Source organism: Hermetia illucens, chromosome 5, assembly GCF_905115235.1.
Source record: "Hermetia illucens chromosome 5, iHerIll2.2.curated.20191125, whole genome shotgun sequence".
Lineage (NCBI taxonomy): Eukaryota > Metazoa > Arthropoda > Insecta > Diptera > Stratiomyidae > Hermetia > Hermetia illucens.
Window position 1 is genome coordinate 65,289,097 of NC_051853.1, and position 18,719 is coordinate 65,307,815.

The following is an 18,719-nucleotide window of genomic DNA, read 5'->3' on the forward strand; positions in this document are numbered from 1 at the left end:
CTGATGCTGCGCATAATCGAACTGATTTTATAGAAAGCGGGAAGCAAATTAATTGATAAGAGTAAAAATCCCCGGTGAGATTGGCATTGACTTTTGTTTATGCGGTAACGTTTATAGCGCCGATAGTCCATCTATCTGCTGTGGATTTTCCTATTCCCATGGAGTGCAGTTGTTTTCAGTTGCTGATTTCAAAGTGGAGCAAACGATTTTTTTCTTTCCTGATTCAATTTACTTTGTTTGTCTTTAATAATTTAATTGTTTATCAAACAAATTTGTTCATGGTACAATATTTACATATTTAGTATAATATAATGCAAAAAATTAAAATCCTTCGTTTTAAGCGAGTGTCGTAGCGAAACAACGCGAAGAGTTGAAGTGTACGCTAACGAAACAATTAACGCCATAAAAGCGTGGATAATGATGGTTGAGCTTGACCTTGCGGAGCAAAAGATGGAGACGATCTTGATTACCCACCGCAGGGAAAGGGATCAGTATTCGTGTTGGTGGCGACATCATCATTTCGAAGCCGGTTATCAAATACCTGGGTGTTACGATTGATGCTAAGATTAATTTCAAAAGACACCTGTAATATGCCTGTGGGGAGTGCGGGGGGTTGAAAGTGATCATTTCTTTAAGGAGGCCATTCTCAGAAATTACCAAACCGAAAAATCTGAAAAAAATCAGGAATCTGCCACTATATGGTGCCTGGGCTCGGAAATACCTTTCATACTGATATCTATTCAAATAAAGTTAATAATAGTATATTACTATAATTTTTAGTGATTCTTTGCAAAATCCCCCTTAGGTTCATCGTAGCACCACGCAGTGCAGTGATATAGGCTATAATGTTCAGCATGATCTTACCAAGTTTGGTGGAAATCGCACTATTTCTAACAAAGTTATAATATGTCAAAGTTGTAGCTTCTTTGAAAATTGTAGATTATGAATGTCAATATTACCCGAAAGTGGATACTCTCACATAATACATGGATATATTACGTGCTACGTACTAAGAAATACACAAAACCTTTCGTACCTGAAGCGTCCAGCTTCCGGTTTCCCGACATGTTTAGTTTTAAGATTTGATCAATTTTTGTTATTTTCTATGTAGTAGAGAGGTCCAAAAATAAATGTTATGCGATAAAGGAAGATATGTGTCTTTTTAGTGGACTTCTTCTCATTTACATTTCTGTCTATTCCTAACAATATTTGTCATTTTTTAAGTATCGTTGGTTAATTACCATATTATTTAGAACTCACCACTTTCACAAATTTGCTGACAGCACTAGAATATTATACTTCCTCTCGTAAAGAACAGCCAATTAATGTGGCGCCTTGATAACACCGAATTCTGCTCATTATATGCCCGTATTTTCCGTAAATCCTTTCATTAAATTTCACTTCACTTTGAAGTTTGGGATGCACTTTTACCGATAAAACACATACCGCAATTTTTTTTCATTTACTAACCGGAACACCAAAAAATATGAGAAAGACCACTAACTTTCACTTTAATTATCCTTCCTTTCCCGATAACCCACTTTGATTTTATTTTCATCAAAAACTCATCTCTTCCGATCTAACCCTTATCTGAACGTCAGTGTACCTCTCCTTATAGAATTCGTTGCTAATACATTATTATATGTAGTATTATACATAGTTTGAGAGTTTTCTAGAGAATACAAAATTACTAAGAAATTAGTTTAATGTACCTCGTCTCTCCGTCTGCTTGTTTCCTGTTCACCCCTTTGTGGAATGAATCCACGCTGTCTATTCTTTGTTATAGTTATCTTTTCCCACATTTTTATTTTCAATGAGATGTGTTTCAGTTTTACTATCATCGCACTGAATGGCTTACGAGTGATAAACATACCGCACACACTGATATCACTCGTAAAAGTTTGAACCTGTTGCATTGAAATTTGGTGAAAGTCTAAGGTCCGTGAAGGCATGTACTTAATAACTGTAATTTTGATCTGATTTTTTTCTCCCAATTTTATACATACATACAGTCATGTAGTATATCAAATACTCTTAAATGATTCTTCTAAAAGCTAACCTTGCTAATATTGGTTAAGATTTAAATGACTGAAAAGTGAAAATTGGCCTATCACAAAATGTACTGTATTATCTGTCCTTCCGAATACTCAGCAACCTCAAAAAATAAAAAAAATATTTGTTGTTCACAGAATTTAGACTTCAAGATACTACGGTATTTTACTTCTATTTCAGATTGTCGAGATATCCTCTACCTTAATTAATTTTTCGAACACTACCATGAATTCTTTTACGAAGGATAAGTCATTGCAATAATTAAGGATAATTGATTGAAACGGCTACCATGGTTATGAGTCAATAACACAATGCTTGAAAGTTTTTAATGAAAGGAAATAATTCATTTTCATTCATTTTATTTTTCGAGTTTTCATGTTGTCGTTCAATAATAAATTATAGAGAATAAATAACATTTAGAAACAGTTAAGCTAATCTATCACAATTATCCTTGTTGTGGTGGTCCACCTCGAGCGGTTGCCAGAACATTGGCTCCTTGTTGAGCAATTGCGATTCCCTGAACACCAGCATCACGAACTCGTTGACCAAACTTTTCCTAAAAGGAGTAATTATTTTTAGTCACAAGATCATTTTAAGAAATACTAATTATAACTTACCACTGGCTTGAAGACCCTCTTCCACCAACCAGCTTCACTTTGACCGGTGAAGGCAACAAGGACAACAGCGAAAACAACGAAAAGCTTAGTGAAATTCATTTTGACTTTGAATGTATTTTGATTGTTTGTCTGCTTGAAAGCGACGATTGCTAATAAAATGCTGAACTGATGCTAATTCCGCTCAATCCAACAGCTTTTATAGAAAGCGAGAATCAAACTGACTGATAAGAGTTAAAATCCCCGTTTGGGGGATATGTGAAATTAACATTGACTTTTATTTCTGCGGTAAAGATTATAATACGCTTATCTACTGTGGATTTTCCTACTTCCCTCGAAATGGCAAAACTGCAATTATTTGCAATTGCTGACTTTAAAATAGTGCAAAGGTTTTTTTCTTTTCTAATTTTAGAAAATGCGACCATTCACTTATTTTACCTTCAACAATTTAACTGTGTGTTGTACAAACAAACTATCCAACCCCACTCCCCTAATTACATGATTTATCTAATATTGTTAATGTTTCTCCAATCTGAAAAAAATATGGTGGTCCATGCATAAGATATCTTAGGTTCCTCAATACTCTCCGTCATCATATCTGTTCAATTAAAGTTGAACCCCCCTGAAATTCATTGTAGATCCGGAAAATGTAAGTTTTGATATGAAACATCATCCTTGAGAGTTTCAAAGTCGTTGGAAAGTTACAGTAGTGGAAAAGTAAAGTCCTTAAGCGCGCAATGCATACACATGAACTTTCAAACGCGGTTTTTTCTCAAAACTGGATTGTTTTAACTGGTGTTCATCACTTTTCGAAAACGGTTCAGTGGATTTACATGAATTTTTAATGGAAGATTCAGCACATATGTGCATAAAAATCATTCGTTATTATTTTCGAAAGCATACGAAAAATAAATTTTTAATATTTTCAGAAAAATGCTAGTTCCCATGATAGATCTATAGATTAAAATGCAATTTTATTTGAGATAAACCAGTCTGCCATAATCGCGGGAACCGTTTGAATGTTTCGTGTGAAACAAAATCTGCTTAAAATCGATTCAGTGCCTGTCTGTCCGTCTGTCTGTTTGTCTGTCATACTCGATTTACTGCGAAACTGCTGGACTGAAATTTGTTGAGAACATGTGTGTATCCCTTTACGGCGTTTGGCGCCATTTTGTACTGCGAAACAGGGGTCCAAAATTTGTTTTCACAGAATATGGTCATGTGGGGTATCGAATGAAAGGGCTCGAGTACTTTTCGAAATTGATTTCATTTCTGACATCAGGTGAAACATAGGGGAGTGAGGGCTCAAAATGTGTGCCCCAAAAAGTAAAACAGGTCACGTTCTCAGTACCTACCCAACCGAAAAATCTGAAAAAAATCACAGTGATGCATCCCTACAAAATCTAGACCGCAAAATATATCCCGTTCCCATATCTCCACAAATAAAGTTCATAATAGCATCTTACTTTTGGAAATTTACCCGGACCCCCCACTTTAAGTTTGTCCAAGTAATACAAAATTTGGTGTCAGCATGCGCGATAATATAGGACATTTAGTTTGAATGCAATCTATTATTAACAAAGATATTGAAAGTCAAAATATTGCATTTCATGTAAATTTATTGCATTCTAAAACGTGTATGACGTCATCACCATATGTATAAAGTGCACTTATATGAACGGTGGAACGGCGCGTTCCTTTTTTAGCTGCTTTCAGTTATATGAATACCAATATCAATTACTAGAGACAGACATGTGTGTATACGTATATGCTAATTAAATTTGCGGGTAAGATGGACGTGTATGTATGTACGCTTTCGTGCACAGAGTAAAATGGAAATGTGTGAATATGCATTGGATCAATATTTATGTCTTTGAATTATATGTACATATGCATATTTTGTTTGCCAATATATGACGGAATATTTTGCATTCTTAGCAATGTACGAATGAAAAAACATGCTCACACAGATGAACACAACACCTTCTACTTGAGGCACCGCGATTCCGGTATTCCGACTTGTTTTAACATAGAGGCCATTTCTTTTATGTAACCGGCCATCGACCCCAAACTTTTAAATTAAAAAAATTACGCATATGATTTAAGATGTAATTAGTATACAGTAAAAATTTGCAAATTTTGCACTTTTTCATTTCGCTACAGAAAAATTGCAAAAGAACCTAAAAAATCAGGTGTCACATGGAATGATCCCCTTAAGGAGGCTCCTCATATATCCAAAGGGGGAGGAATGTTTCTTTCCACAGAATATGGTCATGTAAGGCATCAATTGAAAGGGTTCGATTAGTACCTTTCGAAAATTTTCTGATATTGATTGAAACACAGGGGAGTGAGGACTCAAAATGTGTGACCCTAAAAGTGGATCAGGTCTCATCTCCAGAACCTATCGTACCGAAAAATTTGAAAAAAATTGCAGTGTTGCATGTATCCTGCTATCTTCTGAAATAAACTTAATAATAGCACATTACTATATTTTAGAAATTTACACGAAACCCGTCTTAAGTTCATTCTAGAAGCACAAAATTTGACATCAGTATTGGTGACAACATTAAACATAATTCTGGAAAGTTTGAAGACAACTATAATTAACAAAGTTATCTAAAGCCGAAATTCATCATTATTTTATTAAGTAAACTCATATGAACGGCGAAATTAGAATTTTGAGACATCAAGAAATATTTTGAATTTTGTCATATATGTATGTTTATAGATATGTGTCTTTAGCACTATGTGTTTGCCAAACTTCTCATTTCCATTAAAGCTTCCAAAATCATGCCTTATATCATGTGTTTTGAGCAGACAGCGATGCGGGAGTGTTTGGAAATCTAGGTGTGATATGGGGAGTAGTTTCTGAGATTAAGTCCTTAATTTAAATATGCGCTTTTTAACCCCCTTCCTCTCGCCCTTTACTACAAATGTCAAAACCAGTCAACCAGTTTCGGAAAGTACTAAGCAATATCTTCCATTTATGCAACATGGCTATATTCGGTAAAAAATGCATATCATGTTCAATGTATGAGAACCCCTTAAATTCAACATAGAATAATGTCATTCACTACATGCGGGCCTAGAGTTCTAACTCTTTCACCAAACTTCATCGTCATCGTTTCAGAGCAATGTGCAAATAACAGATAATAATAATTGTTCCTCGCACAAACGAATTAGATCTGAGCCTTAAAGTGTGTTAGAGCAGTTCATTCAAGACCGTAAAGGTACATTACAGGATTACAGTACCCAGTAGGAGGCAATGTGGTCAGTATTACACTCGTCCGTGATAATTACCCTCATTTTACTCAGGTACTTATTTACAGCAGCTGTTGTTGGGTGGAATCAACGAGGATCGTACCTCTCGCATTTACCTTAGCATGACGGAGCACTTTTTCGAAGGCCAGGTTAAAGAGGACGCAACTACTGGCCTATATTGACGATATCGACATCATGGGAAGAACAACTTTCATCTAGATCGAGCAGACAGCGCGAGATCTTGGGCTGCACATCAATGAAGGCAAGACAAAATATATGGTGGCAACGTCAGCACCGAAGACGAATCAACCAACAACATCAAACTGCACTGGTCAAACAGGAAGAATAAGGATAGGAGAACACAACTTTGAGACCGTTGATAATTTCTCCTATCTAGGGTCGAAAATCACAACCGATAACAGCTACTATGATGAAATCCGTACACGCTTGTTGTCAGCAAACAGAGCCTATTTCAGTTTACAAAGACTGTTCCGCTCTAAACGTCTCACCATAGGGTCAGAGCTCTTATTGTACAAGACTATGATCTTGCCAGTCTTACGAACTCTTGGCTGCGTTCGAGAGAAGAATCCTTCGAAGAATGTTTGGCCCCCTACATGAGGATGGACGATTCCGTAGTCTACACAATGACGAAATCTATGAGCGATACCATGACCGTCTGGTTGTGGATAAAATCCGGCTCAATAGGTTACGGTGGGCGAATCACTTAATCCGTATGAATGAGGATGATCTCACCCAGAAAGTCTATAAGGGCAATATCTGTGGTAGAAAAGAAGACGAGGCAGACCCTGCCCTTCTATCCCAGACAGGGACTGCCTAGTGGATCTGGCGCAAAACTCAGATGTCTGGAGTTCCTTATTAAGGCAGGCCTAGACCGAATACCGGTTGTTGCGCCGTGGATGATGATTTATTTCCAGCTGGTATCCGACATCCAGTTATGATACTAATCCACTGGCACCAATGAGATTAGAACCGTGACCTACTGTATGCCATTCACCGTTGATAATGAAAGGAAGACTTCCTCTCTCTTGCGAGCCCAATATTATTACGCGAAATAGTCACGACATTGTTTCCTAGACACCAATTTACTCGTACAATCTTTCCGACGAGAAAAGTAGCCGATGAGCATGTAACGCCAGTAAGTGATGATGAAACCCTAGTCTTCAATCTAGGTCAAATCCTCAACAAGGCCAAAAAACTGATTAAGGCAACACTAAATATGTTAGCACATGCGCCCTAAGGGAAAGTTCTTCTCCACGAACTGGAATTGGCAGAGACTGATTCTGATCCCGAAATCAAGTAATCCGTCCTACAAACCAATGTACCTATTGAATATAATGGGTAAGTAAATGAGTACGGCGAACTAGCAGTTTGGCATCGAAAAAGCTCGATGAGGGGAATATTGTGCAACGGTGACATATTGTGAAACAAATAAATCAGCTACTAGAACAAGCCAAAATTGAGTGGAAATACTCAAGAGAGATTGCCCTAAACAGTTTGTGGGCTATAATCTGCAAATTTTGAAACTTTATTGCTACCGAAACATAAGCAATGCCTCGGATAGGGACTGATCTCATGCCTAAGACCTTTTACTATCGAAAATGGACTATGATTGGTTTCTGGAATGTAAGCACGCTTCTCGACAACAGAAGCGAAGGTCCTCAAAATGCTCGCTTTCTCCAACTAGAGCGGGCATTCCAACGATATAAGTTTGACATGGGCCTAAGTGGAGTAACAAGGTGGAACTCTGGAGGGTACTCCTTTCTATCTTGCGTAAATGTACTTTTCTACTCTGGAAAACGAAGTGCTAACAGAATTGCGGTTCAGGTTAAGGAGCATCACAACTGTGTTATGCACCAACGGAAACTACTGATATATGGAGAAGGGTTATTAGCAATTAAAGTCAGGTCAGGAGCGACTTCAATTTGTATATCTAAGAAGCGTTGTTTCTGCCGACAGTGGCACCAAACTGCGTGTTAGCGTTATCTCAACACCAAAATCAAGTTGAGACTGTTCTATACAGGTGTTCTTGCTGTGTTGCTATATAGTAGTAGCATATGGTAGGTGACCACCACTTTTACTCAAAAGCTCCAAGCCTTCTCCAACACTTGCTTGCGTCGTATTATCGTAGTAAGCTGGCTTGATACTATTACAAACGAGGAACTTGGTCGACGAAGAGGGCTGGCATCCGTATGCATTGTCATCGAAAGACGAAAATAATAATAATAATAACTCCGCCGAAGCCGGTCCCAAGCCCGGTTGTGAAAGGAGGAGGGATGGATAGCTTCAGTCTGAATGGCTGTACGCCACCGCAGCGTCTCAGGGGGTAGGTGAGGAAAGTGCAGGAACTTTGCAGTCTTGCAGATTACTCACTAAGGAAGCTATCTACACACCTGGCAGTTAGGGATAAAATGCACCACCAAAAAGATGAGAAGAAGGAGAAATTTAAGGTCCGGTACGGATAACCGGCGGGAGTCGTCTGACTTGGTGACTGGGTCGGGCTCTCGTAATGGACAGCACGGCGTCGAAACCGCTAGTCGTGGGGCGGTTCGACGTCTAGGCGCCACGACGAGCAGGAGCACAGCTCCGCCTGCTGCAGCTGTTTCGCCGCAATCTGTGGCGACCACTTCAGCAGGTTCGCGTAGGAAGCGGATGAAATGGACTGAAGAAATGAACCTCTTCATCATCCGCTCCTACTACGAAATAACGGCGGGGGCGGGTATAACATCTTACCGCCCCTTATTGCACCAGAGATTCGTCGTGCGTTTCCCGCAATTCGCGCACGTGACTGTGCAGCGAGTCGCAGACCAGTACCGCTTCATCACTCGCAGTGACACAATCCCGGCCACCATCAGGGAACGTGTTCGACTTGAAGTCATCGGGGAAACTGGTGACCGAGAGTCGATGGGGGCAGAGGCGGCGGCATCAACAACACCACGCCGCACTGCAGGCAACAGGTTCAGTACTCGCCGAAGCACTCTTCTCCACCGTCCAGCTGAGGTTTCCGCTGAAGTTCGGGACGAATTCCAAAGAGCGTGTATAGAATTCTCGGATATGGATCCTTTGCATAGACCAGGTATTCCCAGGCTCTATGCATCTCCAGCAACTCCGGGAATTCTATCTCAAATCAATGATGAGATTGCATCTCGACGGTGTGCTGATATGTCGCTGCTGCAACTACAATCACTTGTGTATTGTGGTGCAGTTGCGGCTATTACATTGCACGGTCAGAAGATTCGCTTTCGCGTTATTGGTTTGAGTGACAAAAGAGATCCACCATGGAAAATTCGTCTGGAACGTCGGCGGGACTCACTAAGGCAGGACATTGCTAGACTGATTCAGATCAGCACTGGCAATGCCAGCCGATGGGTGAGAAATAAAGTGCAGAGGGTTTACCGGAACTATGCCATCCCCTGTGAGACACCCGTAATTGAAATTCTGGACACACTAAAACAGAAACTTTCTGTCATATGCAGTCGGTTACGACGGTATGGCGAAAGTTATTCCAGACGTGTCCAGAATGCAACATACGCGAGGAACCAGCGGAGCTTTTTCAGATCTCTCAACGAATCCCAACAGAGCGCCCAGACAATACAGTTCTCGGTGACGGAAGCGAAAGAGTATTGGGGTGGACTTTGGGGGTTACCTGCCCAGCATGCTGAGCATGCTGAGTGGATCACCGCCGAAGCCACCCGCCATGCCAATACACCTGGCATGAATTTCGCGGATGTTACCGAAGAGGAAGTTCGACGAGCTATAAACATCTCGAAGAACTGGAGGGGCCCAGGTCTGGATCGGGTGCAGAATTTCTGGTATAAGAAATTTACCAGCGTACACAGTCGGTTGGCACGCAGTATAAATGAGGTCATGAGTCGGCCGGAGGAATTTCCACCTTTCCTCACTGCGGGAATTTCCTACCTTATCCCTAAGAAGGACACGGTGCAGGACCCCGCAGACACAAGACCGATCACTTGCTTACCAACCCTCTACAAATTCATCACGTCCATTATTAGTGGAAGGATCAATGTGCACCTCGAGACCAACAACATTCTGTCCGAGGAGCAGAAGGGCTGCCGAGTTGGGTCAAGGGGTTGCAAAGAGCAACTCATTATCGGCTCGGTAGTTGTAGGACAAGCAACTAGAGGCCAAAGAAACCTCTTCAGTTGCTATGTCGATTATGCCAAGGCTTTTGATAGCGTTCCGCATACCTGGCTAATCGACATCCTACATCTGTATCGCATTGATCCGAAACTAATAAAGTTTTTGGCGACAGTCATGGAAGGGTGGCATACCACCTTGTCAGTCCGTACGTCTGAGGGTGCTAATACCTCAGAGCCCATCCGTATTCGGAGGGGCATCTTCCAGGGGGATTCATTGAGTCCTCTTTGGTTTTGTATGGCACTGAACCCCCTTTCATGGCTACTGAATGATGCTAGAGGGCATGGTTTTGCAATAAAATATGGCCTACGTGCTAAGTGCGAACTGACACACTTGATGTACCTAGATGACATCAAGCTGTATGCTGGTACTGACAACCATCTTAGAAGTCTGTTGCGAATAATAGACATGTTCAGCCGTGATATTCGGATGGAGTTTGGATTAGACAAATGTCGAATCCAAGCCATTCGCAAAGGTCATCACGAGCCACATGCCGGACATAGCATTGGTGACCTCCACATCGAAGCTATGACCGAGACAGACTTCTACAAGTACCTAGAAATTCTGCAAGGAACCCATGCTCGAGTTGGTGATCTGAAGGAAGCTCTGCTGTCCGAATTCCTGCGACGTGTAAAGGTGGTGCTGAAATCGCATCTCTCGGGGAAGAATAAAATAAGCGCGTTGAATGTATTCGCTATCCCTTCACTGGCTTATGCATTCGGAATATTGCCGTGCACGAAGACCGACCTGGAAAACGTCCAGCGGCGGATACGGACAACTATGTCCAAATTCCGAATGCATCACCCAAAGTCTGCCGTGGAGCGGATGAACCTGCCTCGTGACATCGGAGGTAGGGGCGTGGTTGACGTGGCAGCACAACATCATCGCCAAGTCGACTCGCTGCGCGCTTATTTTTACAGTAAAGAGCAGGCGAGCCCCTTGCATGCGGCTGCCTGTAAGGCAGACTGTGGACTGACTCCACTTAACTTGAAGGATCGATCTTTCAATCCTCTGAGTGGGGTGAGGTCGGACCAGGAGCGGATCGAGGAATGGAAGTCGAAGGCAATGCACGGTAAACACGTGAATTGTCTTTGGCAGCCATTTGTCGATTTGCATCTGTCGAACAGGTGGCTGTGTGCTGGGGAGCTCTTTGCTGAGACAGAGGGGTTCATGTGTGCCATTCAGGATGGCGTGGTCGCCACCCGAGCTTATAAAAAGCTCATCATGAAAGAACGGGTGGAGAACGACCAGTGCAGAATGTGTGGTTCGGCGTTAGAGACGTTGGACCATCTCATTTCTGGCTGTACTGTTATGGCACCGGTGCAATACATCACCAGGCATAATGCTGTATGTAAGGTTATCCATCAAAACCTTGCATATAAGCATGGGCTGATCACGGGAACATGTCCGGTTTACCGATATGAGCCGCAAGCAGTACTTGATAGTTCTGCTTACAGCATGTATTGGGACCGGCAAGTTCTGACTGATCGCCATACCGCACACAACAAGCCTGACGTACTGCTAGTTGACAAGACGGGTCGCTCCGCGTATATTATTGATGTTGCTATCCCCCATAATAGCAACATTGAACGGAAATACGTGGAGAAGAAGGTGAACTATGAGCCATTGGCTCGGGAAATCAAAGAAATTTGGCGTCTCGAGCGGGTGGTTGTAGTTCCCATAATATTGTCAGCTACAGGTATTGTACCTAAATCCCTCACGGCTTCCCTTGATGTCCTGGGACTTTCGCACAGTCTGGTTCAAACCATGCAGAAGTACACCATTCTGCATACGTGCTCGATGTTGCGGGGGGTACTCGACGGATTCTCCCACTGACCTACCACCGGCCACCACCACCAGTGCCCCTTTAGTTTTTAAGTAGGTAGGATCGTCCGAGCCTAAATGCTTGGCACTTAGTGCTAGTATTAGGTAAAATCCGGCATCTGCCGAGATTGTGATAACTAAATAATAATAATCGTTGGCGCAACAATCCATATTGGATCAGGGCCTTGAAGTGTGTTAGAGCACTTCATTCAAGACCGTAACGGTACACCACAGTACACTGTGGGAGGCAATGTGGTCAGCATTGCGCTCGCCCGAGATTATTACCCTGATTTGACTCAGGTACTCATTCACAGCTGAGTCGACTGGTGTCCGACATCCAATCACGATAACAAATTCCTCTGCCCCCAGCGAGATTTGAACCGCGACCTTCCGCTACGACAGCCCAGTGCTCTAACCACTTGAGCCATCCGGACATCACACGGAAATGACACACATTAAGGAGAGGCGACAATTGGTGAAATCCACTTCTCCCAAGATGACCGACGAGTGAGTCACCCCAAGGGCGCTTGAAGCTGAAGAGTAGAGAAGGAGTGCAGACATCTCGGGAAATCGTGGGGTAGCTGAAGCCCATTTCAGCGCGCAGATATGATTGAAATCGCTACACCCCACAAACATATATACATATATTGATGGCCCAGGTATGAACGGGTTTTTTGTTTCCTGTCTAAGAACATTTGGATGCAGAACTATCCACTTGTACGTAGCCTATAATGAATGTGCATTTTGCGTATAAGGATACTAAGTTTAGTGGGATATTGACATTCAGTGAATCAGTTCACAAAAGAGACAGTTTTAAGCTACTATAGCTTTGTCAGTTGTAGTGAGATTTTCACCAAATTCGGCAAGTTAACCCATGTTCGTACAGACATTTTTATAATCCGTAACGGAAGGGTTGATTTCTCGAACATTACCGTAAATTCTTTTCCTTTCCTTTCTTTTTTCCAAAGGTAATTAAGGTAAAAGGTTATAGGGTCAATAGCATAGAAACTAAATAACTCGTACGCGTTTCTAATGAAAGGAAATAAATTATTTTTATAAATTATGACAAATTTTATTTTTTAAGTTATCATTTTTTTCCAGACTTCAATAATAAATTATAATGAATAAATTACATTTAAAAACAGCTAAGCTAATCTATCACAATTATCCTTGTTGTGGTGGTCCACCTCGAACCGTGGCCAGAACATTGGCTCCTTGTTGAGCAATTTGGAGTCCTTGAATACCGGCATCACGAACTCGTTGACCAAGTTTTTCCTACAAAGGAACGCTTACTTTTAGTCACAAGATCATACTAAGAAATACTAAGAAATTAATTACAACTTACCACTGGCTTAAAAACTCTCTTCCACCAACCAGCTTCACTTTGACCGGAGAAGGCGATAAGAACAACAGCGAAGACAACGAAAAGCTTTGCAAAATTCATTTTGGCTTTGTATATTTTGGTTTTTTGTCTATTTGAAGTAGATTGTTAGACGTAAGATACTGAACTGATGCTAACCCCGTTCAAATACACAGCTTTTATACAAAGCAGAGATTAAGTGTATCAACAAGAGTAAAGATCCCCGCTTGGCTTCAATTTTGTTAAAATGATACATTTTACGGCACGGTACTCTACCAGCTGTGGGATTTCCTATCCCATGCAAAATGCAAAAATAACCTAGGAATTGTTTACAATCGTAAAAGTAGGTTAATTTGATTGTACTAAAAATCTGAACTGAGAGAAAGCTTAATTTAGGATATGGTACAATATTCGTTGATCAGTTTATAAAGTGGAAGTTTATGTTTAAGTTATAAACGTTCACTTTATTGTACAAGCTTATGGAAACTATACAATGGTCATCCCAAAGACGTCTACAACGAGATTCGATTCGCAGCATTCATCTTTAGTACAACATGACTTCAGAAGAAAACGTAGCCGCACAGAGCGAAACAGAGCTCGTATCAACACATCCTCTTGTGAATTTCCGATACAATCAAGCAAATTTAACACTTGTTGGAGTACAAGAAATTTATGACCAACACTGATCAAAATCTCCTTATCTACGCTTTCTCCCAAAGACTAGATAAAGCATCTACCAAGTAAGTTTGTCAAATAGGCTCCACCTCAAAGAGAGAGGAGCGAAATAAATAGGCTCACAATCACAGCGCTCTAGGATATCGCAGTACCGAGCAATATGAACATCGAGATGACATGGATATCTAATGAGCACAAATACTGCAAGCCAACATCGAAAAAATTTCTCCTTGGTTTTTGGCTATGCCACTGAATAATACAAATCTAAGCAAAATCTATAGTGTCCCTTCCACTTTTTCTACGACGATAGAGTTTGATGTCGATCCTTGATCTTCCGAAGCCGTTATCTCCACTCTTCGCGATCGAGTAATCGCTCTTGTTTCGGAAATCGTGCAGTGTGGAATATGCGTTGTCCACTAGATCCTCCTTCCAACTTGCCTTTGAGTAGGTTCGCTCTTGTAAAAATCAACAACAGCACTGAGGGGAAGAAAATGTGTATATGGCGATAGCGGGCATCCACCGTCAGCAGTTTCCCATGCAAATTTCCCACTTCAGAGAGACAGTAAACAAATGAGCCCTTTTTAATAAATGCAAATATAGGTCCCAGGGCGAAACGTGGATTGGTACCCACGATGGTGCATAAAACCTGGGAAACGCCTGCTCAACCAACACCAATAGCTCTACTACCAAACCCTATCTCCACCTCCACATGGTGATCGCTGGGAGTTCTTTCTTCATGAAAAACTGCAGACGGAGAAGGATGAAAGCGAGTCTCCCGCGCCTAAAAACGGGACAAAATGTATCAACTGGTCCTCTAGGTTGGGGGTTGGGTAGGGCTGACAACCCTACACGGAAAACCGATGTTATGAAGCCACGAAAGGAACCTCGGACAGGATGGATCTTACAACGACGAACCCGGCAACGGCAACGGATTAACGATTTGTGCATTTTCTCATGGAACGTGCGCTCCCTGTACAGACCGAATGCTGCTGAGCAGCTAGCCGATACCCTGTCCCAATATAATTCTGATGTTACAGCTTTACAAGAGATGCGATGGATAGGGACCAGTTTCCTGGAGAAAAGCCGCTATACCATATATTATAGCGGCCATCCAGTAAACTATGTACTCGTTATCGGCTTTGAAAATATGAGCGAAAGGCTATCCACCTTGCGTTTGTGAGGCAAGTTTAGAAATATAAGCTTCATTAACGTTCACGCCCCTACAGAGGAGACTGCAGAGTCGAAGAAGGATACCTTCTACGAGGCAGTTGAGCGGACCCTCGAAGCCTATCCGAAGTATGATATCAAAATCATATTTGGAGATTTCAACAGTCAAGCAGGGACGGAGCCCGTATTCAGGCGATACGTCGGCTCCCATAGCTTTCATAGGGATACGAATGATAACGGATTGCGCATTATCCAGTTAGCAGTATCACACGAAATGGTTGTTGGAAGTACCTTGTTTGCGCGGAAAGCGGTTCACAAACATACGTGGGCTTCTCCAGATGGGACCACTTTCAACCAAATTGACCACGTGTTGATTGAACGCCGCCACCTTTCAGCCTTGCTGAATGTCAGAACATACAGGGGGGCCAATATAGACTTGGACCACTATCTCGTTGGCATGCTGCTCCGAGCTCGAGTTACAACACCACCTACCACCTGCCAATCAGCTGAGAGTGAACACTGAAGCTATCCACAACGCAGCCTTCCTCAACACCTATAAGAGGGAAATGGGTGTCGCATTAACCGCAATCAACAGAGATCCTGGAGATGGAGCATCAACAAATGATCTTCATAATCACCAGGGAGAACCAACAAGTCTGTGAACTCGAAAAGTACAGGCGCGGAAGTCTTACCAACAAGTCAGCAGGATGAAGCCTTATACACCTCGATGCTCATCCTGCCGAGACAAAGAGGGAAATCTGATTTCCGACAGAATGGGCATATTGGGGCGATGGATTGAGTACTTTGATGAGCTACCGAACAAGCGGAACATCGGCAAGTTGGAGGTTCCATCAACTGAAGACGACGGACAAATACTGCCATCACCAAGTATAGGAGAAACAGTCCGTTCAATTCATCGGCTTAAAAATCATAAGTCGCCAGGAGCAGATGGAATTACAGCCGAATTAGTTAAATATGGAGGCGACCAGTTACACCAAGTGGTTCATCAACTTGTGCTCAAGGTATGGGACAGCGAATCAATGCCTGACGATTAGCAACGAGGCATTATCTGTCTCATACATAAAAAGGAAGATATCACACAGTGCAGCAATTATAGAGGTATCACGTTGCTGAGTACTATCTATAAGATATTCTCCTCTATCTTGCTCGGATAGCCCCATACGTCCAGAATATCATTGGCCCATACCAAAGAGGCTTCACTCCAAGCAAATCAGCAACAGATCAGATTTTCTCTTTCCGGCAAACGATGGAAAAATATAGACACCACTTGCACCATCCCTTCATCGAGTTTAAAGCCGCCTATGATAGCATAGCCAGGGTAAAACTGTACACGGCCATGAGAGAATTCGGTATCCCGATGAAATTAATAAGACTGACTAAGCTGACCCTGACCAATGTGCGAGGCCAGGTAAAAGCAGCAGGATCACTCTCAAGACCATTCGACATCAACAACGGTCTACGACAAGGGGATGCCCTATCATGCGTCCTCTTTAACCTGGTCCTGGAGAAAGTGATCCGTGATACTGAGGTAAATGCAAGAGATACAATTTTCTTTAAGTCCACCCAACTACATGCCTGTGCTGACGATATCGACATCAGGGGAAGAACCACCCGAGTCGTGCAAACTGCCTTCATCCAGATCGAGCAGGCGGTAATCGGCGCGAGATCTTGGGCTGCACATCAATGAAGGCAAGAAAAAGTATATGGTGGCAACGCCAGCACCAAGAACCAACCAACCAACAACATCAAACCGCACTGGTCAAACAGGAAGAATAAGGATAGGAGAATACAACTTTGAGACCGTTGATAAATTCTCCTATCTAGGGTCAAAAATCACAACCGATAACAACTACGATGATGAAATCCGCGCACGGTTGTTGTCAGCTAACAGGGTCTATTTCAGCTTACAAAAACTGTTCCGTTCGTAACGTCTCACCATAGGGTCAAGACTTTCACTGTACAAGACAATGATCTTGCAGTCCTCATGTATTCCTCGGAGAGAACTCTTGGCCCCGTTCGAGAGAAGTATCCTCCGAAGAATTGTTGGCCCCCTAGGATGGACGATTCCGTAGTCTACATAACGACAAAGTCTATAAGCGATACCATGACCGCCAGGTTGTAGATAAAATCCGGCTTAATAGGTTGCGGTGGGCGGATCACTTAAACCGTATGGATGAGAATGACCCAGCCCAAAAAGCCTATAAGGACAATATCTATGATAGAAAAAGAAGAAGAAGACGAGGCAGACCCTGCCTGAGATGGAGCTATGGCGTAGGTCAGGACGCCAGATAGCTTTTAGGGATATCGAATTGGTGGACCTCGGCGCAAATTCGGGATGTCTGGAGTTCCTTATTAGGGCAGGCCTAGACCAGATACCGGTTGTTGCGCCGTTGATGATGATGTTAAATAACATGGTACATTCCAAAAGTCGAGTTTCGTCCTTTTGCATATTAAATACGGTAACCAAAAATCCCACCCCCATTGAGGGCAGTTTATTAGCTAAAGAGATTGAATATTTTCTGGTTTGAAATATTGATAGTGAATTATTGATTCATAAACAAGCGGAACAGAACTTAGCAACATTCAGACCCCTACACAGGAGGGGTATTTTGTTGGTTAATCCGCTTTCCACCACTCCTTGGATAAATCATGAATTCAATGAACGAACTTTGCTTCCTATATAAATAGTTCGAATCCCCCGTCATCAATGAATTAACCATGTTACGTTAGTCATTATTAGATAGTGAACACCAATTTTTAGAATTGTTGAGAAGTTTCCCTAACCTCAGCTTTATTAGGACTGCCCCAAACGAATTAAATAGCCTAAATGCGAACTCGGAATATTTTTAAAAATGGGATTTTTATTTCCCACCACCTTATCACTCTTGCGGCTTTCTATAAAACTCAGCACCGACTTGAAAATGTTATCAGTTCAACTGGAACCTCAGAGCATTTCATTTCTATTAGAATCGCAGACAATTCCTAGCTCACAAAACCAACAAAATGAACTTCACAAAGCTTTTCGTCATTTTCACTATTCTTATTGTTGCCTTCGCTGGTCAAAGTGAAGCTGGTTGGTGGAAGAGAGTTTTCAAGCCAGTGGTAAGTTGTAATTAGTATTTCTTAGTATGATCTCGTGACTAAAAGTAGGCGTTCCTTTGTAGGAAAAACTTGGTCAACGAGTTCGTGATGCCGGTATTCAAGGACTCCAAATTGCTCAACAAGGAGCCAATGTTCTGGCCACGGTTCGAGGTGGACCACCCCAACAAGGATAAACATGATACACTAACTTAATCCTATTTATTTAATATTTATTACATTTTAATATTAAAGTAAATAAACTATGATATGAATTGGACAAATTACTTTTTCTTTCCAAAGTAGAATGGATAAGGAATAATTGTCGGTTTTAGGAGGTTTCCGCCGGGAATATAGTCTCATGACTATAATCTTTTATTGGGTTTTTAGTTAGAAGTGCTATCTTTTATTGCACTAAAAATACCTAAAGGAAGGCTGTAGAATTACATATTATAATAAGAAATGAAGAACTCTCTTATCCTACAAACGAA

The 18,719-nt window shown here is 41.8% G+C and overlaps 3 protein-coding genes across 3 annotated transcripts; 1 reads left to right on the forward strand and 2 right to left on the reverse strand.

Annotated features, from left to right (window-relative positions):
* Positions 1 to 2,436: 2,436 nt before the first annotated feature.
* On the reverse strand, positions 2,437 to 2,851 carry LOC119656616 (cecropin-like peptide 1). The gene is made up of 2 exons (XM_038063056.1): positions 2,670 to 2,851; positions 2,437 to 2,608 (listed from the first exon to the last, which is right to left on the reverse strand). Exons 1-2 carry the CDS (start codon positions 2,766 to 2,768, stop codon positions 2,498 to 2,500), a joined length of 210 nt encoding a protein of 69 aa, XP_037918984.1. The 5' UTR covers positions 2,769 to 2,851; the 3' UTR covers positions 2,437 to 2,497.
* A 10,123-nt stretch (positions 2,852 to 12,974) lies between these two features.
* On the reverse strand, positions 12,975 to 13,434 carry LOC119656628 (cecropin-like peptide 1). The gene is made up of 2 exons (XM_038063068.1): positions 13,273 to 13,434; positions 12,975 to 13,202 (listed from the first exon to the last, which is right to left on the reverse strand). The coding sequence occupies exons 1-2, from the start codon at positions 13,369 to 13,371 to the stop codon at positions 13,092 to 13,094; spliced, it is 210 nt and encodes a 69-aa protein (XP_037918996.1). The 5' UTR covers positions 13,372 to 13,434; the 3' UTR covers positions 12,975 to 13,091.
* A 4,628-nt stretch (positions 13,435 to 18,062) lies between these two features.
* LOC119656624 (cecropin-like peptide 1) lies at positions 18,063 to 18,508 on the forward strand. The gene is made up of 2 exons (XM_038063063.1): positions 18,063 to 18,252; positions 18,315 to 18,508. Exons 1-2 carry the CDS (start codon positions 18,154 to 18,156, stop codon positions 18,423 to 18,425), a joined length of 210 nt encoding a protein of 69 aa, XP_037918991.1. The 5' UTR covers positions 18,063 to 18,153; the 3' UTR covers positions 18,426 to 18,508.
* The last annotated feature ends 211 nt before the right edge of the window (positions 18,509 to 18,719 follow it).

What these genes read in the sequence shown, in the direction of transcription:
- LOC119656628 (XM_038063068.1), bottom strand. Translation starts at nt 13,371, where the DNA reads ATGAATTTTGCAAAGCTTTTCGTTGTCTTCGCTGTTGTTCTTATCGCC. An exon ending in AGAGAGTTTTTAAGCCAGTG is followed by an intron (nt 13,203 to 13,272) that starts GTAAGTTGTAAT and finishes GTTCCTTTGTAG; the next exon opens with GAAAAACTTGGTCAACGAGT.
- LOC119656616 (XM_038063056.1), bottom strand. Translation starts at nt 2,768, where the DNA reads ATGAATTTCACTAAGCTTTTCGTTGTTTTCGCTGTTGTCCTTGTTGCC. An exon ending in AGAGGGTCTTCAAGCCAGTG is followed by an intron (nt 2,609 to 2,669) that starts GTAAGTTATAAT and finishes TACTCCTTTTAG; the next exon opens with GAAAAGTTTGGTCAACGAGT.
- LOC119656624 (XM_038063063.1), top strand. Translation starts at nt 18,154, where the DNA reads ATGAACTTCACAAAGCTTTTCGTCATTTTCACTATTCTTATTGTTGCC. An exon ending in AGAGAGTTTTCAAGCCAGTG is followed by an intron (nt 18,253 to 18,314) that starts GTAAGTTGTAAT and finishes GTTCCTTTGTAG; the next exon opens with GAAAAACTTGGTCAACGAGT.